Source organism: Mesoplodon densirostris, chromosome 8 (assembly GCF_025265405.1).
Source record: "Mesoplodon densirostris isolate mMesDen1 chromosome 8, mMesDen1 primary haplotype, whole genome shotgun sequence".
Lineage (NCBI taxonomy): Eukaryota > Metazoa > Chordata > Mammalia > Artiodactyla > Ziphiidae > Mesoplodon > Mesoplodon densirostris.
In genome coordinates, this window is record NC_082668.1 from 22,038,919 (window position 1) to 22,066,794 (window position 27,876).

Consider the following 27,876-nt stretch of genomic DNA (forward strand, 5'->3'; position numbering starts at 1 on the left):
AGTAACAAGCTGGCTTTAACAGCCTGCCTAAAGTCAAAGGGAGGTCAAGTCAATTGCAAAGGAGAAAAAATATCCAGACTCTGCCCATAATCTCCCTTAAGCTGCTGAACACAAGAGATTATGAAGATTTTTCTCCCAGACAAATAATCAATCTGGGGCAAAAGCAGCTGTCAAGAAATGGCTGAATGAGAAGGGAAATTAGTAACTAAGAGTACTATTAGCAACTATTTCTAAATGTGATGTTTTTATTCAAAAGCCCAACTTTCAGACAGTGAGGCTTGAAGAGGTTATCCTAAAAATAAAGCAAAGTAAGACCTAAGGTAGCTTATTCAATGATATTTCAATAATGAATCTCCTCTTACAGCTAGATGAAAGAACTAATAAAGTAATCATTACGGCCTTACAAACAAAATTAAGTTTTATTACTTGACATCTTTCCCATTTACCACTTGCCTTCTTCCTTTTGAGAAGTAAAGAAGAGATAAGGGGTGAGTCATTCAGAGCCCTTTCCTTCAAGGAGAATAAGAAATAAACACACACAGCCTTGGTGGCAAAAATGGAGGGAAAATGCACAAACCTGAGGCAGCATGAAATTCTGTCAGAATTTGAGTTCTTTAAAAAAAAAAAGTCACAGCCACTTCAGTTAACCTTTGCCGGTTCTTCCCAAGAGAAAGACAACATGGTACTGCTGAAGATTTGGAGGAAAAAGACCCAGATTCTAGTCTCAGTTCTGCCACTGGCCAGCCCTGGAATCTTACACCTTCTTGAAGGTACTGACTGTGTATTAATTTTCGTATATCTAGAGTTTAGAGTCTAGTAAGTTACTGTCCTCTCTGATCTTCAGTTTGTTCCTCAGGAGAACACTACAACAAAAAGTATCATATCAACTATTCACCTATTCTCTTCCAAAAATACAAATTAACTTATATAGTGGTATTAAGAAGCATTAAACATACAAGGCACTATGCTAAGTTCCGTGAGAATACAAGGTTGAATCACATGAAGAATTTCTTAAACCATCCCAAATAAGATTCTAGGGAAGGAAGAATAAGGAGACATATATACTAATTCGCCAGAACTGGGCAGGTAAAGGCAAGTCCAGAAAATAGCAGAAAGTAGTGAAAATTTAATATGTTTAATAATCTCAAGATTGAATCATTTAACAGGATTTAATTAGGAATTTTACATATATTAAACTCATAATGTCTACCTGAAGTGGGAAAGCACAATGACTCTCATCCCCTAATTATCTGTGAGGGAGCTGAGCTCTGGAAGGTACACATTATCCATGCAAGGTCACAGCAGACACAGAAGTGTTAACAGCTGCTGCATTTGGATGTTGGGAGCCTGGATAATTTGTTGTTCTTTCTCCTTTTCTCCTTTTCTTTCATATATGAGTATAAATCTTGTAATTCATTTATTTAGCCACACATTTACCTAATACTATGTGTGGACCCCTAAATTAGGCTCTAGATTCTAAATATATAAAAGTTAATAATCATCACCTTCAAGAAGTTCAGCCAAATAAAAAAGATAAATATATAAACAGGCAATTAACAAAATATTGTGGTAAGCAGCATATCCCTTTGAGAGGATAGCAGGTATCTGTGTTGGGCTGGGGCAGGAAGTGCAAGCTGGGAAGTAGTGAGAGACGAGGATAGAAAATATCTAAATTGTAGACACAAACTGTGAGGAAAGAAAGTGGTTCTCCAGGTAGCTGGACAGACATTTCTCTTCCTTCTGCTTATCTGGGTTTTCTCATTTGCGTAACAGAATTTGGTCTTAAGCTGAAGGTAATGGAAAGCCATGAAAACAAAGGTTTTTAATCAGGCATCCAAGGATGACATCAAGGAATTTGTGAACCACCTAAAACTACATGCAAAATTTATTATGTTAGGGCATTTTCCTGCGGAGAGGGTTCACAGTTTTTATTAGATTACCCAAAGGATCCATCACACACAAACACACACAGATTAAGAATCACTGCAGGGCTTCCCTGGTGGCACAGTGGTTGAGAATCTGCCTGCCAATGCAGGGGATACGGGTTCGAGCCCTGGGCTGAGAAGATCCCACATGCCACAGAGCAACTGGGCCGTTGAGCCACAATTACTGAGCCTGCGCGTCTGGAGCCTGTGCTCTTCAACAAGAGAGGCCGCGATAGTGAGAGCCCTGCGCACCGCGATGAAGAGAGGCCCCCCGCTTGCCACAACTAGAGAAAGACCTCGCACAGAAACGAAGACCCAGCACAGCCATAAATAAATACATAAATAAATACATAAATACATAAATAAATAAATAAATAAATAAATAAAAGAATCACTGCATTAAAGAATTTTAAGCAAGGGAGTGATGTGATCAAATTTGTTTTTAAAAAAATCACTCAGATAGCAGAATGCAGAATGGATGGGAAGGGGCTAAGACTGGAATTAGAGGAATCAGTCAAGGGGTTATCTCAGTAAAGCAGACTAAAATGAAACCTACATAAAAGCAATGACAGTGGGCGATGCTAGTAAGAAGTAACCTTTTAAAAAAAATGCTCACCATCAGTCACGAAGCCAAGCATATGAGTTAGCTACTGTTATTGTCCTTTTACAATTAAGCAAAGCAAGGCTGAAGAGGGCCTGACCTTGTCTAAAGCACACAGTAAGGGGCCCACAGCTAACTCTGGACTTTTAAACACTCTCCTAAACAGCCTCCTAAAAGGCAGGTATTTGTTATCACAACTTGGCACAGAGCAACTTGCCAATTTTAACCACTATTAAAAAGAAATACTTGGGTTTTGATCCACATCAATGCTATTAGCCACTATACTAACCTGAAGCAAAAGGAGTGAACTTGAGGTAAATCTAATACAACTTGGTAAGCCAATTAGATGTGGGGAGTGAAGAAAAGGGATGACTCCCTGGAAATTAGGTGTCATTCACTGAAATAGAGAATAATAGCATGAAGAGGGGGTTGAAAGGAGTGTGGAAAGAGAAAGAAGGTGATGAAGTCACTTCTGGACATACTGACCTTGAGTTATCTGTAGACACTTAAGATCCAGTGGATAAGATGGAAGTATATTAGGATAGACAGATTTTTAGTTATTTCTGGAGACCCATATGTGAAATATTGATAATAAAGGTCTTAGGATGTGCAGTGTGGCATAATCGTTGGGAGGGTAAGCTCTGGGGTCACACTGCCTGCGTTTAAATCCTTACTCCATCGCTTAACCAGCTGTGATCCTGAGGAAGTTTCTTATCTCCTCTAAGCCTCAGTGTCCTCAGCTTTAAGATGAAGTGAATAAAAGAACCTACTTCATAAGATGGCCAAAAGGATGCAAACAGATAATACATACCTGTGTCCAATAAATGTCAGCTCTTTCAGAGGAGTCCTGAAACATCAACATTTAAGGTTGGTGGGGAAAGAAAAGCAACCCCCAGAGGAATCTGAGAGGGAGCCTGTCAAAGGTTTAGAGAGAAAAATCTGGAGAATCTGAAGTTAAGGAAGACATATGAGTTTCAAGGGGGAAAGGATAACTGACAATGTCATGTGCCACAAAGAGGTCAAGAAAGAAAAGGGGGCTTCCCTGGTGGCACAGTGGTTGAGAGTCCGCCTGCCGATGCAGGGGACACGGGTTCGTGCCCCGGTCCGGGAAGATCCCACATGCCGGGGAGCGGCTGGGCCCGTGAGCCATGGCCGCTGAGCCTGCGCGTCTGGAGCCTGTGCTCCGCAACGGGAGAGGCCACAACAGTGAGAGGCCCACGTACCGCAAAAAAAAAAAAAAAAGAAAAAAAAAGAAAAGGACTGCCACGCTTAAGTAAATCCAGCAGTTAGTGTCTTTTCGAAGACCCGTTTCAGGGCAGTGGTGGGGGCAGAAGGCCGAGCCAGTGAGTGCCAGGAGAAGAAGCAGTACAGGCTCTTCTGCTAATAAGCCTGGCTGTGGAAGGAAAGATGATGATAACAGGTAGTAATTAGAGAGAGGAAACTGAGGGGATTACTTCATTTTCTTTTACAGGAAAGAAATCAAATGTTCATGTGTGGAGGGAAAGGAGTTGGTACAGAGGGAGAAGCTGAAGATACAGAAGGAAGGAAGACATTATCAGTGGACTGAAGTACCAGATGGGACAGAAATAGCATCCCAGGACGTAGGTGAAAGGATTAACTCGGGACAGGATGAGGTACCCTCTTCCACTGAGGCAGGAAAAAAGGAAGTAAAGGCAGATGCAATACAGACATGTTTTTAGGTAAGATGGGCCAGAAAACTGAGATGTTCCCACCTACTGGCCTCTATTTTCTCTGTGAAATCACCATCATGATCGTCGCCACTGCCGTAGTTGTTGAAAATGTGCTAGGGACAGGACTAGGATTTTGTAAATCATCTCTTCACAAACACTGTATTCTTACTATGTGTTAGGCACTGTGCCATTCTAGGGTTACAACAGTGAACAGCATATATTACTCAACTAACCTGCATGACAACTCTATGAGACAGATATTCCTATCATCCCTATTTACCCATGAGGAAACTGAGGCTTAAGGAGGATAAGCAACTTGCACCTAAGGTCACACTGCAGAGCAAGGGGACCAACTCACGCTGTCTTGACCCTGGAGTCTGAAGTCTTAGCCAGTAAAACCAGGTGAGGTTGGCCTCTGACAGGAAGTAGGGACTGGGGTCTTAGGGGACTTGCAAAAAGTAGAAAACTTTACACTATTTGCATATAGAGATAAAAAGAAATCAAGATCACATATGAGTTCCATAGGCAGGATCAGACCTCAGATGTCCCTATTCTCATGTCAGTTCTGTCCCAGAGATGATGCTTTCATTTCAAGGGTGTGCAGCAACATTAAGGGAAGCAGTGCTTTTCTGTGATAAGGGTAATAATATTCAGTACATTTTCGGAACGCAATGTCAGATGGCGCTTTTACCCTTGTGAACTGAAGAAATCACTTCAACACTAGGGTTTGAACAGGTTCATCATGAATAGTAGATCTTCTCAAATGTTTTTACTGATAATGACAGTATTACTGCTCTGGGTGTTGACTACTGCCTTCCCTCCAAATAGTTTAAAGTCCTTTAATATCCGTGATTTTACTGTTATAATGTCTCTTACGATGAGCCTGTTTTTAGATGAAGGAACTCTCAGAAAGGTAAAATTATTTAACCAAAATTAGATCAAGAGTGAAAAAGCTGGAATGAAAACTAGAGACTCCCAGCTCAGAGGTCTTCCCTTGGCCTCTGACACTTCCTGAACAGACATTTGCCCCTCCCCGCCAATCTTAGCCCCTCATCCATATACTGGAAGTATGTACCCTGGATACAGGGATGCTGAATATACACAAAAACATAGCTGGTTGTTAGCAATCTTTCTTTCCCTTAGGGAGACTACCTGTCAAGCTGATTGGAGCCTTATCACAAAAATTGAGTGGCTGTTAAGAACCCTACAGAAGGACTGAGTCATTCTTGAATATAGGAGGTGCTCAACAAATATTTGTTAAATGTGTCATTTCTGCAGTTCTTCAAAACTAAGATTTCTGAGAAGGAAGAGTAGAGAACTGGGGTGTGCGTAGGTGTGTGCGCGCAAGATTATTCTCCGGCCCCCGGCAGCTAATTTGGCTGTGTGGCAAACCAAACCATTATGGGGGCAGAGAACAAGAAGCCCTGCAGGCTCAAGCTTCCTGAAAGAGTGAGTGATGGGAACAGGGATGAAGGTGTAATCACAGCAGGGATCAAATCACAGAACAGCCTTCTGGGTCTAGCTGGTATGTTTCTTTTTAACCAGCCAATTTACAGTTTAATCAACAGGAGGAGGAGAAAATGGCCCACTTCTTTCCCACAATACCAGAAGGTAATCAAGATCATGAACTGGAGCTTTAATACACAGAGAAGGAACAGCCATATGACTGCAGAAGAGACTAAAGCAAGGCTGTCATGGGAAGAAAAGGACTCAGAATTTTACTGAACTGTTCTAAGATACGAATCCAGAAGGAGCTAGGTAGATGAGGAAAGCAGAAGTAGATTTTTAGTGACAGTCTTCCTATGTAGAAGAAGGCATGACAGACTAAAAGGAAACATAAAAGCCTCCAGGATGTGTTAGAAATGCACATGAGAGAATCTTTCAATCCCATGATTTTTCCCCCCCCAATTCTGACAAAGTTTGGGGTTTTAACCTCTAAAAAGCCACCAAAAATGCAAACCTGTCTTTTCAACTTGGCAGGTAATTCATTAAATTAACAATTTACAGAACCCTGTAAATTGAAGGTTTCTGGAAATTACTCAATACTGGTCCAATGGGGTATTTACAAATACAAGCTTTACTTTGTCAATACACACACAGCCGTGGGAAGGAAATCAAAGAAAAAGGAAGAAAATTGTGATCTAAAACTGGATCTTGGAATGCAACCTAAAGAAATGAGTATATCATTTTGATTTGGGGGGAAAAGTCACCAATAATAAAACCCAAACCTGGTAAAATCACTGTCATACACCCAAATAATTCTGGGTAAGAACAGCTTCTTAAGGTTTGTTTTTGTTCTGCTTTGAATGGAAATTGATATAATTCTAAACAGACTTGATGTGGGGAAAAAACACTTAATAGCTACCTGAGAGCTTGATCTAAGGATATGAAAACCATTTTACAATCCTTAAACTACACCTCACTAATGGTATAACCAAGCATATGAACGCAGTAACAGCACAACTACAGAAAGCCAGGTTTTTCATTCTCCTTCCCATTTTCCCTCCCAAAATCTCACCGATATTCTCCTGACACCTTACCTCCAGAGCGAAAAACCTTACGACTTTCACCCCTCTCCTCTCATCCTCAGCACTTTAAAGATGTTAAAATTCAGTCTTAGATATTCAAAGATAGTTTGTCTTCCTATATATATAATTCATCAAGAATCTGATGCTGATCAAAAAGTCAACAACCCCAAAGGTAGCTCTGATTTCTAGGTGCACAAGGATAAAATATATCCACAGTGGACAGATGTGAGAAACCGGGATTTCCAATGCAAGGTCAAAGAGCAAAAGCTTTCTTCCTCCCACCTTTGTGATCCCACAAACCCAGGTTGCAACCCTTAATGCCACAGTCCCTCTAAGACCACAACCAATCTTTGTGTTCCAACGTCACACAAAGCTCCATCAAGTACTCACTTATCTTGGAAAATGTCCTGAGCAGTCACTTGGTCCTTTTTCTTGAGGACTTCAGTCAGAGGGAAAAGGGTCTTTATTTTAGAGACAGGAACCTGACATTTAGCTGTCACCTCAGTGGGGGGGTCCAGCATATTCCAAACGTGTTGCTGAACTGGGGGCAGAGGCTCCTGGGGATGTAAAGCTCTGTGCAGCAGACACTGTGGAAAAGGCATAAGGATTTTAAAACGCAGATGTAGACATCACACACGGCTACATTACGCTCTTCTGATCAGGGATCCTCATTCCTTAATTTGGGAGGGTTATGGGATTCCTACCGTATGTAAAAGACAGCAAAGAGGGTGGGCCCAGAACCGCCTTGGTTAGCAGGACGTTGGTAACGTCAAAAGCAACTGTAAAACAGATCTAAGCCTAGAAGCACCGTCAGCTGAAGTCCTCCTGGAAAGGAGCCTCAGCTCATAAAAAGAGGCCACTGCTCTGACTACTTGGAGGATATACGAGGTTCCCTGAGATACAATTCCAAAAGCCTCTGACAATCTGCGATGATAACTTTTTGGTTATAATCCTTTAATTTCCCCTTCAGCATGCTGTGCTTTCTCCCTTGCACAACCTTAGAAGACAACCTAAGGTGGATGAATCAGGTGCTAAAGGGGAGGTGCCCATGCTCAGTGAGTCCCAGGATGAACACTGTGGAAGAGATGAGACTACTGGTCTGTCCCAAAACTCCCCCGAGTGCTGAGCTTGGGCTATTCTCCACCCATCTGCTCACTTCCGTCCATCTCCACTATACCACTCTTGTCCAGGAACCTCCCAAAAGGCAAGAAACTCCCCATGTACCTGGGTAGGGCAAAAGAAAAAAGAAAAAACAGAGATAAAGAATAGGGACGGGACCTGCACCAGTGGGAGGGAGCTGTGAAGCAGGAAAGGTTTCCACACACTAGGAGCCCCTTCGTGGGCGGAGACTGCGGGTGGCGGAGGGGGAAGCTTCGGAACCGCGGAAGAGAGCGCATCAACAGGGGTGTGGAGCGCAAAGCGGAGAGATTCCCGCACAGAGGACCAGGGCCAACCACCACTCACCAGCCCGAGAGGCTTGTCTGCTCCCCCGCCAGGGCGGGCGGGGCTGGGAGCTGAGGCTCAGGCTTCAGTAGGAGCGCAGGGGGAGGACTGGGGTTGGCGGCGTGAACACAGCCTGCAGGGGGCTAGTGCACCACAGCTAGCCGGGAGGGAGTCTGGGAAAAAGTCTGCACCTGCCGGAGAGGCAAGAAACTGTTGTTCTGCGGTGCGTGAGGAGAGAAGATTCCTTCCCCATCTGCCGACAGAAGGCAGAGCACCGCCTAAACGAGCTCCAAAGAAGGGCGTGAGCTGCGGCTATCAGCTCAGACCCCAGAGGTCGGCCTGAAACACTACTGCTGCTGCTGCAGCCACCAAGAATCCTGTGTGCAAGCACAGATCACTATCCACACCCCCACACCCCCAGAAGCCTGTGCAGCCCACCACTGCCAGGGTCCTGTGATCCAGGGACAACTTCCCCAGGAGAACAGACGGTGCGGCTCAGGCTGGTGCAATGTCACACTGGCCTCTGCCGCCGCAGGCTCGCCCCGCATTCCAATTATAACTACTGCACCCTTCCCTTGCCCCAGCATGAGTGAACCAGAGCCCCCTAATCAGCTGCTGCTTTAACACCGTCCTGTCTGGGTGGGAAAAGATGCCTGAAGGCGATCTACACGCAGAGGCGGGGCCAAATCCAAAGCTGAATCCCAGGAGCTGTGCGAACAAAGAAGAGAAAGGGAAATCTCTCCCAGCAGCCTCAGGAGCAGCGGATTAAATGTCCCCAGTCAACTTGAGGTACCCTGCATCTGTGGAATACCTGAATAGACAACAAATCATCCCAAATTGAGGAGGTGGACTTTGGGAGCAACTGCAGACTTGGGTTTGCTGTCTGCAACTGATTTGTTTCTGATTTTTATGTTTACCTTAGTTTAGTTTTTAGCACTTGTTATCACTGGTGGATTTATTGGTTTAGTTGCTCTCTTCCTTTATTTAAATTATTTTTTATTATTTTAATAATTTTAAAAATTTTATTGATTGATTGATTTTCCCTTATTTTTTTCTCCCTTGTCTTCTGAGCCATGTGGCTGACAGGGTATTGGTGCTCCGGTCTGGCATCAGGCCTGAGCCTCTGAGGTGGGAGAGCCGAGTTCAGAATGCTGGACCACCAGAAACCTCCCAGCCCCACGTAATTATCAATCGGCCAGAGTTCTCCCAGAGATCTCCGTCTCAATGCTAAGACCCAGCTTCACCCAGCGGCCAGCAAACTCCAGCACTGGATGCCCCATGCCAAACAACTAGTAAGACAGGAACACAACCTCACCCATTAGCAGAGAGGCTGCCTAAAATCATATTAAGTTCACAGACACCCCAAAACACACCACCAGACACAGTCCTGCCCACCAGAAACATAAGATCCAGCCCCACCCAACAGAACACAGGAACCAATTCCCTCCACCAGGAAGCCTACACAAGCCACTGAACCAAACTTACCCACTGGGGGCAGACACCAAAAACAATGGGAACTACAAACCTGCAGCCTGTGAAAAGGAGCCCCCAAACACAGTAAGTTAAGCAAAATGAGAAGACAGAAAAACACACAGCAGATGAAGAAGCAAGGTAAAAACCCACCAGACCAAACAAATGAAGAAGAAATAAGCAGTCTACCTGAAAAACAATTCAGAGTAATGATAGTAAACATGATCCAAACTCTTGGAAATAGAATGAAGAAAATACAAGAAATGTTTAACATGGATCTAGAAGAAAAACAATGATGAACAACACAATAAATGAAATTAAAAATTCTCTAGAAGGAATCAATAGCAGAATAACTGAGGCAGAAGAATGGATAAGTGACCTGGAAGATAAAATAGTGGAAATAACTACTGCAGAGCACAATAAAGAAAAAAAAATGAAAAGAATTCAGGACAGTCCCAGACACCTCTGGGACAACATAAAATGCACCAACATTTGAATTATAGTGGTCCCAGGAGAAGAAGAGAAAAAGAAAGGGTCCAAGAAACTATTTGAAGAGATGAGAGTTGAAAACTCCCCTAACATGGGAGGGGAAATAGTCAATCAAGTCCAGGAAGCACAGAGTCCCATACAGGATAAATCCAAGGAGAAACACGCCAAGACACATACTGATCAAACTATCAAAATTTAAATACAAAGAAAAAATATTAAAAGCAGCAGGGAAAAGCAACAAATAACATACAAGGGAATTCCCATAAGGTTAAGAGCTGATCTTCCAGCAGAAACTCTGCAAGCCACAAGGGAGTGGAAGGACATATTTAAAGTGATGAAAGGGAAAAAGCTATAACCAAGATTACTCTACCCAGCAAGGATCTCATTCAGATTTGATGGAGAAATTAAAACCTTTACAGACAAGCAAAAGCTAAGAGAGATCAGCACCACCAAACCAGCTTTACAACAAATGCTAAAGGAACTTCTCTAGGCAGGAAACACAAGAGAAGGAAAAGACCTAGAAAAACAAACCCAGAACAATTAAGAAATGGTAACAGGAACATACATATTGATAATTACCTTAAATGTAAATGGACTAAATGCTCCAACCAAAAGACACAGACTGGCTGAATGGATATAAAAACAAGATCCATATACATACTGTCTACAAGAGACCCACTTCAGATCTAGGGAAACATACAGACTGAAAGTGAAGGGATGGAAAAAGATATTCCATGCAAATGGAAATCAAAAGAAAGCTGGAGTAGCAATTCTCATATCAGACAAAATAGACTTTAAAATAAAGACTGTTACAAGAAACAAAGAAGAACACTACATAATGATCAAGGGTCAATCCAAGAAGAAGATATAACAATTGTAAATATTTATGCACCCAACATAGGAGCACCTTAATACATAAGGCAAATGCTAACAGCCATAAAAGGAGAAATTGACAGTAACACAATAACAGTGGGGGACTTTAATACCCCACTTTCACCAATGGACAGATCATCCAAAATGAAAAGAAATAAGGAAACACAAGCTTTAAATGACACATTAAACAAGAGGGACTTAACTGATGTTTATAGGACATTCCATCCAAAAACAACAGAATACCCTTTCTTCTCAAGTGCTCATGGAACATTCTCCAGGACAGATCATATGTTGGGTCACAAATCAAGCCTTGGTAAATTTAAGAAAACTGAAATCGTATCAGGTATCTTTTCTGACCACACTGCTATGAGACTAGACATAAATTACAGGGAAAAAAACTGTAAAAATTACAAACACATGGAGGCTAAACAATACACTACTAAATAACCAAGAGATCACTGAAGAAATAAAAGAGGAAATCAAGAGGTACCTAGAAACAAATGACAATGAAAACACAATGACCCAAAACCTATGGGATGCAGCAAAACCAGTTCTAAGAAGAAAGTTTATAGCAATACAATCCTACCTCAAGAAATAAGAAAAATCTCAAACAACCTAATGCTACACCTAAAATAATTAGAGAAAGAAGAACAAAAAACCCCTAAAAGTTAGCAGAAGGAAATAAATAATAAAGATCAGATCAGACATAAATGAACAAGAAATGAAGGAAATGATAGCAAAGATCAATAAAACTAAAAGCTGGTTATTTGAGAAGATAAACAAAATTGATAAACCATTAGCCAGACTCACCAAGAAAAAAGGGAGAAGACTCAAATCAACAGAATTAGAAATGAAGAAGTAACAACTGACACTGCAGAAATACAAAGGATCATGAGATTACTACAAGCAACTATATGCCAATAAAATGGACAACCTGGTAGAAATGGACAAAATCTTAGAAAAGCACAACCTTCCGAGACTGAACCAGGAAGAAACAGAAATTATAAACAGACCAATCACAAGCACTGAAATTGAAACTGTGATTAAAAATCTTCCAACAAACAAAAGCCCAGGACCAGATGGCTTCACAGGCAAATTCTATCAAACATATAGAGAAGAGCTAACACCTATCCTTCTCAAACTCTTCCAAATATACCAGAGGGAGGAACACTCCAAACTCATCCTACGAGACCACCATCACCCTGATACCAAAACCAGACAAAGACGTCACAAAAAAAAGAAAACTACAGGCCAATATCACTGATGAACACAGATGTAAAAATTTTCAACAAAATACTAGCAAACAGAATACAACAGCACATTAAAAGGATCATACTCCATGATCAAGTGGGGTTTATCCCAGGAATGCAAGGATCCTTCAATATATGCAAATCAATCAATGTGATACACCATATTAACAAATTGAAGGATAAAAACCATATGATCATCTCAATAGATGCAGAAAAAACTTTTGACAAAATTCAACACCTATTTATGATAAAAACTCTCCAGAAAGTAGGTATAGAGGGAACCTACCTCAACATAATAAAGGCCATATATGACAAACCCGCAGCCAACATCATTTTCAGTGGTGAAAAATTGAAACCATTTCCTCTAAGATCAGGAACAAGACAAGGTTGCCCACTCTCACCACTATTATTCAACATAGTTTTGGAAGTTTCAGCCATAGCAATCAGAGAAGAAAAAGAAATAAAAGGAATCCAAATCGGAAAACAAGAAGTAAAACTGTCACTGTTTGCAGATGACATGATACTACACATAGAGAATCCTAAAGATGCTACCAGAAAACTACTAGAGCTAATCAATGAATTTGTTAAAGTGGAAGGATACAAAATTAATGCACAGAAATCTCTTGCATTCTCATACACTAATAATGAAAAATCAGAAACAGAAATTAAGGAAACAATCCCATTTACCACTGCAACAAAAAGAATAAAATACCTAGGAATAAACCTACCTAAGGAGACAAAAGACCTGTATGTAGAAAACTGTAAGACACTGATGAAAGAAATTAAAGATGATACAAACATCTTCCCTGCCAGGAGGCAGAAATTAGACCTTCCCACTCTGAGTCATGCTCATGGGATAAAGCCTACACAGGACAAAACCTCAATAAACTGGACTGTACATGCAAAGGCAACTTGTGTTAATAAAAACTGTCTTAGAGTAATTAAGGAAATGCCATTTGTTGTTTTCAAGTACTTAGAACAACAGAAACCAGTGTCAACAGAGGGTGTGAACTGTTTTAATGAAAAAGCAAAAAAAAGTTTAATTAGCACTCTGTATGCAAATAAATTTTGCTAAAGTATTTAAAGAGAAAAAAAAACAATACAAACAGATGGAGAGATATACCACGTTCTTGGATTGGAAGAATCAATATTGTGAAAATGACTATACTACCCAAAGCAATCTACAGATTCAGTGCAATCCCTATCAAACTACCAATGGCATTTTTCACAGAATTAGAACAAAAAATTTCACAATTTGTATGGAAACACAAAAGACCCCTAGTAGCCAAAGTAATCTTGAGAAAGGAAAACAGAGCTGGAGGAATCAGGCTCCAGAACTTCAGACTATACAACAAAGCTACAGTAATCAAGACAGTATGGTACTGGCACAAAAATAGAAATATAGATCAATGGAACAGGATAAAAAGCCCGGAGATAAACACACACACATATGGTCACCTTATCTTTGATAAAGGAGGCAAGAACATACAATGGAGAAAAGACAGCCTCTTCAATACGTGGTGCTGGGAAAACTGGACAGCTACATGTAAAAGAATGAAATTAGAACACTCTCTAACGCCATACACAAAAATAAACTCAAAATGGATTAAAGACCTAAATGTAAGGCCAGACACTATAATACTCTTAGAGGAAAACAAGCAGAACACTTTATGACATACATCACAGCAAGATCCTTTTTGACCCACCACCTAGAGAAATGGAAATAAAAACAAAAATAAACAAATGGGACATAAGGAAACTCAAAAGCTTTTGCACAGCAGAGGAAACCATAAACAAGACAAGGAGACAACCCTCAGAATAGAAGAAAATATTTGCAAACGAAAGAACTGACAAAGGATTAATCTCCAAAATATACAAGCAGCTCATGCAGCTCAATATCAAAAAAACAAACAACCCGATCCAAAAACAGGCAGAAGACCTAAATAGACATTTCCCCAAAGAAGATATACAGATTGCCAACAAACATGTGAAAGGATGTTCAATATCACTAATCATTAGAGAAATGCAAATCTGAACTATAATGAGGTATCACCTCACACTAGTCAGAATGGCCATCATCAAAAAAATCTACAAACAATAAATGCTGGGGAGGGTGTGGAAAAAAGGGAACCTTCCTGTACTGTTGGTGGGAATGTAAATTGATACAGCCAATATGGAGAACAGTATGGAGGTTCCTTAAAAAACTAAAAATAGAACTACCATATGACCCAGCAATCCCACTACTGGGCATATACCCTGAGAAAGCAATAATTCAAAAAGAGTCATGTACCACAACGTTCACTGCAACACTATTTACAATAGCCAGGACATGGAAGCAACCTAAGTGTCCACTGACAGATGAATGGATAAAGAAGATATGGCACATATATACAATGGCATATTACTCAGCCATAAAAAGAAATGAAATTGAGTCATTTGTAGTGAGGTGGATGGACCTAGAGTCTGTCACATGGAGTGAAGTAAGCCAGAAGGAGAAAAACACATACTGTATGCTAACACATATATATGGAATCTAAAAATAAAAAATGGTTCTGATGAACCTATGGACAGGACAGGAACAAAGATGCAGATGTAGAGAACGGACTTGAGGACACGGGGATGGGGAAGGGTAAGCTGGGACGAAGTGAGAGAGTAGCGCTGACATATAAACACTACCAAATGTAAAATACATAGCTAGTGGGAAGCAGCTGCATCACATGGGCAGATCAGCTCGCTCGGTGCTTTGTGACCACCTAGAGGGGTGAGATGGGGGGGTGAGAGGGAGATGCAAGAGGGAGGGGATATAGGGATATATGTATACATATAGGTGATTCACTTTGCTACAAAGCAGAAACTAACACAACATTGTAAAGCAATTATACTCCAATAAAAATGTTAAAAAAATAAAAGGAAAAAAGAAAAAAAAGAAAAACTCTCCCCTACAAAAATCAAAGTTGCCAGTTCTTAAAGCTTTAAAAGATAATAATGAAAAAAGATAACAATGCCTGCACTTATGGCTTGCATCTGTTCATTTATGCAACAAATATTTGTTGAAGATAATAGTACCTACCCTTGGTATCTGCCAAGTATTAGAAGTTTCTATTTTTCACCATAGTGACCTGTTTTTGCAAGCTTTCCACACCAACTAGTCTGCTCCTCCCTTCTCTACAAATGGCAAAGGCCTTCAGGTCATGATGTCCACTTGTCAAAAACAGCCAAGAAATGTATACAAGTAACTTATACATGATTACACTTAGAATACGAAAGTATTCACTGAGTCAGGTCTTGACCTGTTAATCTTCATAGTTCTGATTTTAGAAAAAAATATTTTTTTTAAATTACAAACATCCAAAAACCAGGCAGTTTCTTGAGTAGAAGATCCCTCAAAATCACAACAGGCCCTAACATGGACTTGAGTTAGTTAAGGATGCTTTGAGAAATGAGTCAAAAGGGGCAATTAAGGAACTCCCCAACATGCAGCCTCCTTTCCCACCTCCCCACCTCCCCCCACCTGCCACAGCAGTAGGCCCTCCATTCCCAGAGGGGAATAGTTTGCCTGGCAAAGCTGCTTGGGACTTTTTTCACCTTTGTGGGGTTCAGAGAAGCTTATGTCCTGCTTTCACCAGGTTATTCCAGGATTGGGATTGTCCTTCCACTTCATCCTTGGTCCATCCCTCCCCTTCCTTCACACAAATCAGCTCTCTTGTCAAGTTACCCAGCTTCCCTTAATCCAATGTCCATCTTCTAATTCCTTTGGACCAAGACTCAGAAATTTATATTTTTCTTTTTTTTAGCTACTCTTTAATAAGTTCATACTATAACCTCTCTGACCTCTAACACTTCTTCCCTAATAGTGGTTACATATTACACAGTTCATAAAAACCCCCCTCCTATTTGGATATTAAAAAAAAAAGGAAAAGCCTCATTCACATAAAACAGAGGAAGAAACCCATTAAAAAGCATAAAAGAAGAATCTGCTTTTTATTTGGCCCTCCTGTTAAAAAAAAAAAGAAATCTAGCCTTCTCCCAGAAAAAAATTTAAAAACATCCTAACTTTACTTCTTTCTTTCTAAAAGCTCAGAGTATTTTTTTTTATCTTTTTTCAGTAGGTAGAGAAAGGTGTTATTCTTCCATTAAATAGACAGAGCAACTGAGCCCTCAGTTTGATTGGGACCAGCCAATTACCCTAACTTTTCACTTAGCTCTCTTTCAGCTAAAAAAAGTATGACTGGTTCACCTTTCCTCTCTCACCTGAAATAATCTCTGAAATTGAGGATTTGGGATTTTGCTGGTTGGAAATAAGTCTTCAATGGTGCCCTCCTCTTCATCTTTCTTTACCAAGCTCATGGAGTCAATCAAAGCATCAACAGCACTCAACTGCGCCTCTAAGACAAGGATAAACAGAGCAGCAAAAGGAAATAATGATTACTTCCATTAGTCTCCAAAACAAATGCTTTCCGTTCGCAGATATTCACAGCAATACTGGCAGGATATTCAGTCCTGGCCCTGCCAAAAATACTCTCTAGTTATGCATGTCATTTAACTTGAGCCTCAGTTTTCTTATTTGCAGAGAGAGCTATTTAGAGTAGCTGGTCTTTTAGGTACTTCCCAGCTCTAATGAACTTTTGATGGTGGAATATCCTATCAAAAGCAAAAGAGTTTGTTCAAGAAAAATGCACCAGAGCCATACAAAACCCAGCTTCCATATGCTAATTCAAAATACTCAGTATTCATTGAGTTGACATTAAAAAAACTGGTAACTGGCAAAGAAGAATAACATTAAAAAAGAAAAGAAAAATGCCTTTGGAAATGAAGCATTAGCTTTACAAGGATTTAACATTACCTGTATCAGAGTATACCAACTTAACAGGAAGACGCCATTGGACCAGAGTGAGTGGATTCCTTTACAGTCTCCCCAAGTCTGAATGAGCTCTTTCCTCTCACAAACCTCATGGCGCTAATCACACAGACCTGCATGCATGTCTTTTTTTTTCAATCTTTTTTTAATTGAAGTATAATTGATCTACAACACTACGTTAGTTCCAGGTGTACAACGTAGTGATTCAATATTTCTATACATTACAAAATGACCAACATGATAAGTCTAGTTACCATCTGTCACCATACAAAGTTATTACAACATTATAGACTATATTCCCCATGCTGTACATTTTATCCCTGTGACTTATTTATAACTAGAATTTGGTACCTCTTAATCCCCCTCACCTATTTCACTCATCCCCTTACTCCACTCCACTCCACTCTAGCAACCCCCCAGTTTGTTCTCTGTATCTAAGAGTCTGTTTCTATTTTATTTGTTCATTTGTTTTTTTTTTTAGATTCCACATTTAAGTGAAATCATATGGTATTTGTCTTTCCCTGTCTGACTTATTTCACCTAGAATAATACCTTCTAGGTCCATCCATGTTGTTGCAAATGGCAAGATTTCATTCTTTTTTTATGGCTAAGTAATACTCCATTCTGTGTGTGTGTGTGTGTGTGTATCACATTTCTCTGTCCATTCATTTACTGATGGACACTTAGGTTGCTACCATAACTTGGCTACTGTAAATAATGTGGCAATGAACATAGGCATGCATATATCTTTTTGAGTTCGTGTTTTTGTTTTCTTTGGGAAAATACCCAGAAGTAGAACTGCTGGATCATATGGTAGTTCTATTTTTTAATTTTTTGGGAAACTTCCATACTGTTTTCCATAGTGGCTGTACCAATTTACATTCCAGCAACAGTGCTCAAGGGTTCCCTTTTCTCCACATCCTTGCAAACACGTTATTTGTTGTCTTTTTGATGATAGCTATTCTGACAGGTGTGGTTTTAATTTGCATTTCCCTAATGATTAGTGATGCTGAGCATCTTTTCATGTGTCTGTTGGCCATGCGTATGTATGTCTTCTTTGGAAAAAAGTCCTGCATACATGTCTTACCCCACTCCATTCAAATTCTAAGGATCCTCGAGAGCAGAAACATGACGTCCTCTTCTTTATGTCTCTCTAATACCAGATAGGAAGCAAGTTCTCCCCAATAAAAATCTACCAAGTCAGTGAAAACGACACAGCCCAAAGCAATGTGGATGAAAGGCAACTCTCCCAAAAATGCTTCTACCTAAACTGCCACGTGTAACTTTCATTCTGCTGATTCATACGGCAGTTCAGCTATTAAAACTGAAGTGCTATTTTGGGATCATTCACAGTTACTCGGCAAAAGGCGGAAAAGAGTAAGAAGTTCCTAAAAGTTCATTATGCTTCTATTCTTCACCTTTTCAAACATCCCTTTTGGACAGCTACTACAAAATGAACGAGCATACAGATATTTATCATGAGACATTTCTATCCCATTTTTGGAGTTTCCAAGGGAGGTCTCAGGCACCATCTCAAGCTGACTACTGCAGGGTCCACCCGGTAATAGGAAGGAGGTGGTACCTGTGTGGGTGAATATTTGGTGATGTCCATCTGCTACGACAGGCTAGTATCAGGCCAGACTACGCTGGCATTACACACCCCTACATAAATGCTGACTTGGGAAATATGCCAAACAATTTTAATGATCCGTTTTTCCAATGGAGCGAATGCAAACAAAAATGTCACAGAACTCACACAATATAAAGCAACAGATCGAAAAATATTTAATGTTTTAGATCCTGAGTGATTTATATCTATAAGGTAATCTCTCAACAAAGTTCTCTTTTTTAAATGTTCTTCTTATTTAAAGTTTGGAATTACCAAGAGGAAGAGACAGAATACTGTAACACGCTGGCACCCTCTACACATTGAAGTCCATGCCTGGCTCCACGTGATGCAGAGAGACTCATTTCCAGAAGGTAAAGAGACAAGCCCTAGGGGCCCATTTGATTCTTAGCTTTTGCCCTGCACACTGCTCCCAATGTACAGAGGGCACCCAGTTCTGAGACTCACCTCACAATTCCCTAATCCTACACTGATGCAGATTTAAACTTGTCAACTAAAACATCTACTCATCATTCTGTGTTCTTTTGGGTATGTTCTCTACATTCAGCCCACTGGTTTCTCTTATGATAACTGTCTTAAACTGTGAGATTTCTGGAAGACAGGATCTGTGCGTGTGAGAATCACTCTGGGTAGCACCCTGACATTTGCAGCCAGATGCTTAATAAAGACCTCTTCTCATTAAGTTCCCAGTAACTCCTGGAACAGTACTTGGACTGATAATGTACACTATGAAGAAAGGGCAAAGAGAAAAGGGCATCTACAGCACGGTCACTTTTTGGTTAAAGTTACATCATATTTTACGTAGGACACTAGTCACAGGTTTGATACCACATGTCAGTTCACTTCAGTAGAGGGCAAACCTTCTGCTCACAATTAAAGAATGTGCATCCATTTCCAGTAAGCTGCTCCCCAGATACAAGCTCTAAGTCAGAAGGGGGAAATTAGACAATGTTTAGAGCAAACCTATCCCTGCTGCTGGAAAACAATCACCTTCATCATTACCATATATGAGTGTGACTGGAATCCAACTACAGTTGACCCTTGAACAACGTGGTTTTGAACTGCTCAGATCCACTTATATGTGGATTGTAAGTATATATGTACATTACTATACAATCTGAGATTGGTTGGATCTGCAGATACAGAACCATGGATACTGAGGGCCAACTGTAAAGCTATACGTGGACTTCCGACTGGGGGGAGTGGTGCCCCTAACCTCTTCCTTGTTTAAGGGTCAACTGTAACTCCACCCTATGAAATCCTAGCCCCAAAACCATGACTAAAGACAGGTGATTTCCCCAAAACAGTCCGTGTTTAGAGCCAATCAGTGAGCAAAACGGAAATAAACTCACCTGTGGGAGTGCATTTCCCATTATTTTTCAAGGATGCAAACATGTACTGCCACAAGTCTTCCATGAAAGGCAGCTGTACGTACACTAAACACTAATGAGAAAGAGTGGAGGTAAAAACAGAAACAACCGAATTAATGTAAAAAATTTAAAGCTGATCTCAAACACTGTGGCAGTGGCACAACAAAAGGATTTCAAACATCAGACAGCTCAAGTCAGGGACAAGGAGAATAAAGTGTTCCGATTTCTGTGATTAGCTGTACTCAACTGCAAAGAGTACAAAGAATATTAAACCTAAAAGAAATGCTTAAAAGAGAGACTATCAAAGAATACCTATAAAATGCATGACCAACACAACAAATGAGAGAGTCAAGGTGACTGGCAAGCTGACGTGAAAGTCAAGATATCTGCCTTCTCGTTCCATTTCTGCTACAGTGAGTTCTCTGAGAAACAGGAAATGGCGAGGGGTCTAGACCTGTATTTTAAACAGGAGAGCCCTAGAAAAATGGATCTTCACCAGGATCACAAGAAAATCACACCCTCAACCTTTATCCACACTAAAGGCTGTTGTAGAAAGGGAGGTAATCTGTACTCTCTTTAGGTTCTGAGAAGTCAAGAAGGATGAGAATGGAGAGAAGGTCCCTGGTCTGGGCAAACAGAAGGTCACGGTTAATGTTTACTGATTTGATTTAATAAGAAGCTCTTTGCCTCCTCTTATAATTTATGTTCTTTCACTGCATCTGAAAGGGTGGTTCACAGACCAGTAGCAACAGCGTTACGTGGGAGTTGGTGAGAAAGGCAGAATCTCGGGACCCCACCCCAGACCTACAGAATCAGAAACTGCATTTTAACACGATCCCCCAAGTAATTCTCATGCACGTTAACAGCTGAGAAGCACTGTTTAGAATAAAGGAACTGAAGGGAAAAAAATTAATATGAATAAAAGACTTGCAGGTTTACCTCATAGGCGTCCCTGATATAAGGAAAAGCCACGCCAACTTGAGGATTAGATCTCCTGTCATAAGCATATCGAACTACGGCCACCATGTCTAACTCATCCAAAGCATGAATCAGGGAGGAAAGGGCAACTGCTGCCGCCTAGTAAGAAAGATGCATGCGTTAACACGTATCAAACACGCGAGGGTTTTCACAGCACAATACTTACAAGATTGTTATTCACTTTCTTCCTGTTTTAGATTTTAAGTGCCCCTCCAACCACTTTAAGGCTACCCTGTACACATCTGCATTTAATCACATTTACTGTACCTCTTCTGGAACTTTTCTTCATTATATTCTCTTATTCCTTCAATTTTCCTTCTCCTCTGAATTCACACCCTCACTCTAAACAAAATCTCTCTTTGCCCCTCTCTCCACAAATTAGTATCTATAACTTTCTTTCCCTTCATCTTTACATTTCATGAAATAATAATCTTGCTGTTTCACTGCTTAGAACACAATTATTCTTCAATCTAATCAAGCTACTGACCCACTTCCTTACTGAAATTACCCTCTGAAGTCCCCCATGATCTCCAAATTGCCTAACTCTTAGTCCGTATTCTACTTGCTTGACCTATCAGTAGCATCTGACCATCCCTCTTTCTCTACACTTTCTCCTTCTTTGGCTTCAGAAACAACACTCTGCCCTGATTATTCTACTTTTGTACACCACTCCTCCCCCAGCTCTTCTGTTCTTCCAACTAATCTTGAAATTCTGCTCTTGGCCTTTCTCTCCTCCTCTCACTCTAAAACTCTACTTTGGCGACTACTTATTTTATCTAGTCCCATGAGTTGATGAATCAAAAGTCTGTATATTCAGCTTTAAAACTATCCCAAGGGACTTCCCTGGTGGCGCAGTGGTTAAGAATCCACCTGCCAGTGCAGGAGACAGGGGTTCGAGCCCTGGTCCGGGAAGATGCCACATACCGCGAAGCAACTAAGCGCCACAACTACTGAGCCTGCACTCTACAGCCTGTGAGCCACAACTACTGAGCCTGCGTGTCTAGAGCCCATGCTCCGCAACAAGAGAAACCAACGCAATGAGAAGCCCGCGCACCACAACAAAGAGCAGCCCCCGCTCACCGCAACTAGAGAAAGCCCATGTGCAGCAACAGAGACCAATGCAGCCAAAAATAAATAAATAAATAAATTTTTAAAAAAGAAAGATTAAAAAATGAAAACTCTCCTGAGATCCAGGCTTATATCGCCTACTAGCTGGTAGATAACTCGTACAGTTATACCTTAGGTATCCCAAACTATCCATGACCAAAACTAAGCTTCCTGTCTTCCCCCTCTTCTCCTCCTGTGCTCCCTGCTTCCACTAACACCTCCTCCCAGTCAACCAAATGAGAAGCCCTACAGTTGATAATGCCTGCCTACAGTCCCTCACCTTCAAGTGTTCACCACACTCTACCAAGTCTACCTCTATGCCGTCTTTCAAATTCTATCTGTTCTGTTCCATCACTGCCTCCCCTGTTCCTAGAGCTGATCATGTCACTCTCTTCCATAAAAACCTCCAAGGGTTCCTCTATCCCTACCTCGGTAGAGCTGATCATTATTCACGGGCAAGTCTTGTACTCTCCCACCTCGGTAGCTTTTTGCTTGTAGTTTCCTCCTCACTAGAATGCTCTCTCCAAATCTCTGGCTCTCAAGCTTCTAATCCATTTTCAAGGACCAGTAAATTGACCAGCTCTCCATTTCAGATTTGCTTTACTCATCTCTCTCCCTCTCCATAACTCCCCCAAAACTTTGTACTTTTCTCAGTGTTACAGCTAACCCTTATCAAAGTTAGCTATGTGTATTCCCATCTCCTCCACTAAAAACCTATGACATCAATACCTAGTCATCAAAATCCTCTACAGATTTCATGACAGATTGATTATCTTTTCAGTTCAATTCAAGGAATATTTACTTAATGCCTACTCTTGGCTAAGCACTGTCTTAGGCAATGTAAGAAAACAAAGTTGAGTCCCTGATCTCACTGAGCTTCTTTACTAGCAGAAACGAGATGTGTACCAAGTACAGAATGTGCATATTCTAACAAGTCCCATAAGAGAGGCCAGATAAGCACGATGAAGAAGAGATTAGAAGAGATTACTTCCAATTTGTTTGCAAGTTTTTATTTAGGTGTCTTTGATAGGACCAACTGGGATACTTAAAGAAGGATGGGGTCCGGAATGGCAGCTAGAACACCATATTACACCTGTGGGAAGCTCAACTAAAGCTCCATTTCCTTCCCTTTCTCTTCTCCCATTCTCTCCCACATAGTGAAAACCAGCACATAAAAATGTAGATTCTCCATACAAAAAAAATTATATGCTAATGACCAGAGAAAACATTTTTTAAAAGGAATATATTCATAGAATCATAGAATATTTGAGCTGAAAAACAAAAGTATTCATCTAGTTTAACAACCCACATGATGAAGGAATTCCCTTCCTAACATCTGATTGGTAGAGACTCTGCTTAGAAACTTACAGGAATGGGGATCTGACCATCTCACAAGGAACCAACCCATTTGGAGATAGTAATCCTTGTTGATAAAATAATTCTTCATCTTGAACAAAATGACCACTTGTTGGTTCCAATTTACCCTCTGGTAGGAAGGATAGTTTAGATTCTATTCCATATGATAATCCTCTAAGTATCTGAAGAAGGCTATTGTCTCTCATCCCTCCTACTCCCCTGCCTACCTACACAAGTCCTCTCCATGCAGTCTTTTACTCAAAGTCCTCATATGACATAGTTTCTTTACTCCCCTGCTTATCTCATAGCCCCAATTAGTTAATATGATTCTTTGACTATGACATCAAGAACTGACACCAAAGAGTAGCCCTTTGCCATCAGTAGATGAATTTTTTTTTCTTTAGTGACTCAAAGTGACCCTGTGATCTACAGGGTCTGTATGAGGCTGGATTTGAATTATGCAAGTCACAATGCTGCCCTGACCTGAGCTAGAAAGTCTAGAGAATCATACGAGTCAACACAGCTTTGTGATATGATTTTCCTTACTGCATACCCAGCAATCACATGAAGGGATCAGAATTTTCTTTGGGTAAAGGGACAGTAAGTTGGAGTTAAAACCTCAGCAGGAGTTAAAAACGCAGTTAAGTTGTGTTGACAACAGATACTAGAACTGCCTGATTCCCATTAGGATTTGATTCAGGAGAAATCCATGAACTAGGATTCTCAAATTTGAGGATTCACGTACACCTACTGTGCTTTAATGAATCCATTTAACACTGAGTGGAAGCCAAGCATTTTCTTCTCTTAATTTTACTGTTCTAATAGAATAATGGCATATCCATTCACTAAATCAGCAGCCAGCTACCCTTCAGAAGTGAGGAGAAAAAGAGGACTAGATCACTTATATCACCACCCTTCCCCCCGACCCCAAACAAGCCATCTACATCCAGTTTACCAGTTCCAAATGCAAGTAACTTCTGGAACATGGAGACCTAAATAGTCTTAAACAGACACTGGACGGTAATCTTCCAGTTAACATCAAAATCTTCAAGGAAATAACAAGTTCTTACTTGAAGACTACATAGAAAATATTTATAGAGAGGGCAGGTGTGAGTGTAGGATGCAAGAATCACGGGTTGTTAGCTAGGCAGAAATCAGTGTGAAAACAGAATCTCCTGGGGATGTAAGAAAATAATGAAAAGAAAGAGGTAAGGGGGATAAGACAAATTTCTCAATGATGGAAGTAGTATCATTATTCAGTGAAGCTCATCTTCAGGATGCTTAAGCCAGCACTAAATGTTCTGTTTATGAAAATGAAAATGTTAACCTGACCCCAACCTTCCTGAACCTGTGACCATGAGATCCCCATACTTAAATGTATTTGTTCAAATGTTTTTGTTTTTAATACTCACCTGATCTCCAATTGCAGAACTATGTCCTCAGGCCTTGTGCTCATGCTATGACAAATACATTTATCATTCTCCATTTTCAGAGTTAAAGGTCAGTGAATTTCCCCACTGCTGTTGCAAGAATTAATGTCATTTTAAACTATAAAAGCCCCAAACAACTCACTTAAAATGACAATTCAATTCTACGGCACTACCTCAAAGACCTACTGTCAACTCACCTCATCATCTTTTGCTGCAAAGACCTTTAGAACTTGACTTCCCATAAAATATTTCACGTGGACCTACAAGAGGAAGTGAGGAAAAGAACTGGTTTCGATCCAAAATAAGTAACACAAAAAACCATAATGCCACACATCACTAGGAAATTACATTCAAAATGCTCTTACTGAAAAACGTTCACAGGTACTAGAAACAACTTACTATTTGAGGTTCAAATCACTTAAACACAACAAATATATGAGTGCCTAGTTTATGTCAAACATTGTTCTGGGCACTATAAACGGCTTAATGAATAGGATGTAGCCTTGTCTTGAGGAGTGTAGATAAATATGAAATTAACTGCAGTGGAGTATTACCAGACAGTGCTACCAGTCCACAAGAGTACAGTATTACAGTTCAGTGCTACAAGAGCACATAAGAAGGGCAGCTATCTTAGTCATGAGGTGTCAGGGAAGGCTTCTGCAAATGGTGACACCTAAGTCAAGACTTAAAGGATGGGTAGGAACTAAGATGAAAGTCTGGGCACAAGTGTCCTCAGCAGAGATAACAGGTGTGGGGGTGAGGCCCATATAAGCCAAATACCACCATCTTCACTTCCATTCCCCATCTGAAAACCATTATTTGAAAAAATATGGGAATAATCTTATATTTTCAGTTTGCTACATCCATATAGATTTATTTGCCCTCCTATTAGAATCTGTAATAGTTCTTGACTGATTCAAGAACAGTTAATGATACCTTTTCCTAAGGCACCTAAATGACTTCTCAAAGGACAGCCAGACATTTGGGAAAATTCTGGCTAAATTCTTATCCATCCTATAATTAGATACCCAGAACACTGACAACACGGAGGAAGGCAAACTGAAAGGACTCCTGAAAGTTTAAAAGAGAAGAGTAATTCACAATTCAAAAAAAAAAAAAAATTCCAAACCAAAAAAAACCTATTTTATATTATGAAAAGTTTCACACTAATTCAATCCAGAAATATTAGTGTCCCTCAGATTAAGGGAATCTGGAAAACTATGTGATCTTATTAATTTAAAGCTAATTACTAGTTTATTAAAAGGTACATACTTATACTTTACCTTAGTTGATATGGAAAAACCTTGTTCTTAAGATGACGTGTATGCATTTGTTAACATAATACACAAAAGCAGGTATGTAAAAACTAAACTATTCAAAAATAAGCCTGTCTATCTGGTGGGCAAATTATAGCTGATTAATGGCATAGCTTTGGAGTCAGAGAGACCTGGTTCAAAACCCATCTCTACCACCTTCTAGCTGGGGGCCTTGGGCCAATTACCTAACAGCGCTGAACCTCCATTTCCTAATGTATAAAATACATATCACAGCACCTACCTGAGAGGACTGTAATAAGAATTAAATGGGAATTTATATAAAGTGGTTAGTATATTGATTATAATATTATAATCACTCAATAAATGGTAGCTATTATAACTATCTTTATTGTACCTGTCTGATATTGCACTTAAGAAAAAATAATTTAAAGCTTAAAAACAACAGTAAGTTGGTTTAGAAAACACTTCATGACTTAAAAGTTAATTTTAAGTCAATAAAAATCTTTTTAAATGGAAAATGTACTTTTTCAGCTCACTTTTTCTTGCTTTGCCATCTAACTAAATAGGTCCCCACACCTACCATGGCACAGATGATTTCAGTTTTTTGAGTCCTAAATTACAGTGATAAGAGTTTTGGGTAGATCCTTTCTGCCTATCTGGAATTAGGCAGACCCAGTTCCCAATAAGCCAGTTTCCACAAATAGGTCTGAATGGAGGTTCTGTTTCACTGAAAAGACTCACAAGCACTGACATAAGAACCATAAATTTTGTTTATATACCTCCCAAAGTGAATAATTTTAAAGAAAAGCACATTTAGTGTAATTTGTTAGAAAACTGTTAGAGATACTCAACTTCCAAAAGGTATTTCTTGTCACCATTAACTGTATCGACTTTAAGTAAATACTCTCAATTTTTGGTTTATGAGTCTTAAAACTGTATCTAACAGTTTGAGCATATGATGGAAAACACTCTCCCCACCTCACTGAATTATTCTAACACTGAATTATACAGGGATTGCATGCTGGAGCAACATGAAGAAATTTAAATCTGGTATATTGGGTTATATTTATTTTTATTTTAATTCTCACTTGAGTTCTTCTAGAACCAACAAAAATATCTTCATCCCTATAGAGCTTGAAAAGATGCACTTTCTACTTATTCATTCTGTTCAGTTGCCTACCTCAAGAACATTTCATCTAAGACTGCTGGGAATCTTTAATGACCCTTTCTTGGATAATAGATGGTATCCACAGTCTTCAATAAGTTACTGCATTTTCCACTGTGTCTCTTTTGTATATCTGTATTGCCGTCTAAAAAACATATGACTAATGAACAAGTTTTGCATCCTAGACCTCTTTGTTGGGTGTTGAGAAGAAGGGTGACTGGCATAAATAAATCAATGATATTCTAAGAGATCTGTGGTCATTCAAAACCCAACTAGACCTTGACTCCTGTAAAACACTCCAGTATACGTAACAGTTAGAGAAAGCAATACAATAGCAAAGAACTGGATGCTGTTTCTTTAAGGCTACTATGAGCTATGACCGACACCAAAGCTAAGAAGTGACTTTTCAATGAATCTATTCTGATTTATGCCGACTTCT

The 27,876-nt window shown here is 40.1% G+C and overlaps 1 protein-coding gene across 1 annotated transcript in view; it reads right to left on the bottom strand.

Moving 5' to 3' along the window:
• Positions 1 to 27,876, bottom strand: part of XRCC5 (X-ray repair cross complementing 5) — a 93,943-nt gene that overhangs the window by 45,279 nt on the left and 20,788 nt on the right. The window contains exons 10-14 of the mRNA XM_060106428.1: positions 25,193 to 25,255; positions 21,064 to 21,201; positions 20,107 to 20,197; positions 16,522 to 16,655; positions 7,136 to 7,332 (exon numbers count right to left, since the gene is read on the bottom strand). Coding sequence (XP_059962411.1) covers positions 7,136 to 7,332; positions 16,522 to 16,655; positions 20,107 to 20,197; positions 21,064 to 21,201; positions 25,193 to 25,255 — 623 coding nt within the window. The remainder of the gene's footprint in view (positions 1 to 7,135; positions 7,333 to 16,521; positions 16,656 to 20,106; positions 20,198 to 21,063; positions 21,202 to 25,192; positions 25,256 to 27,876) is intronic.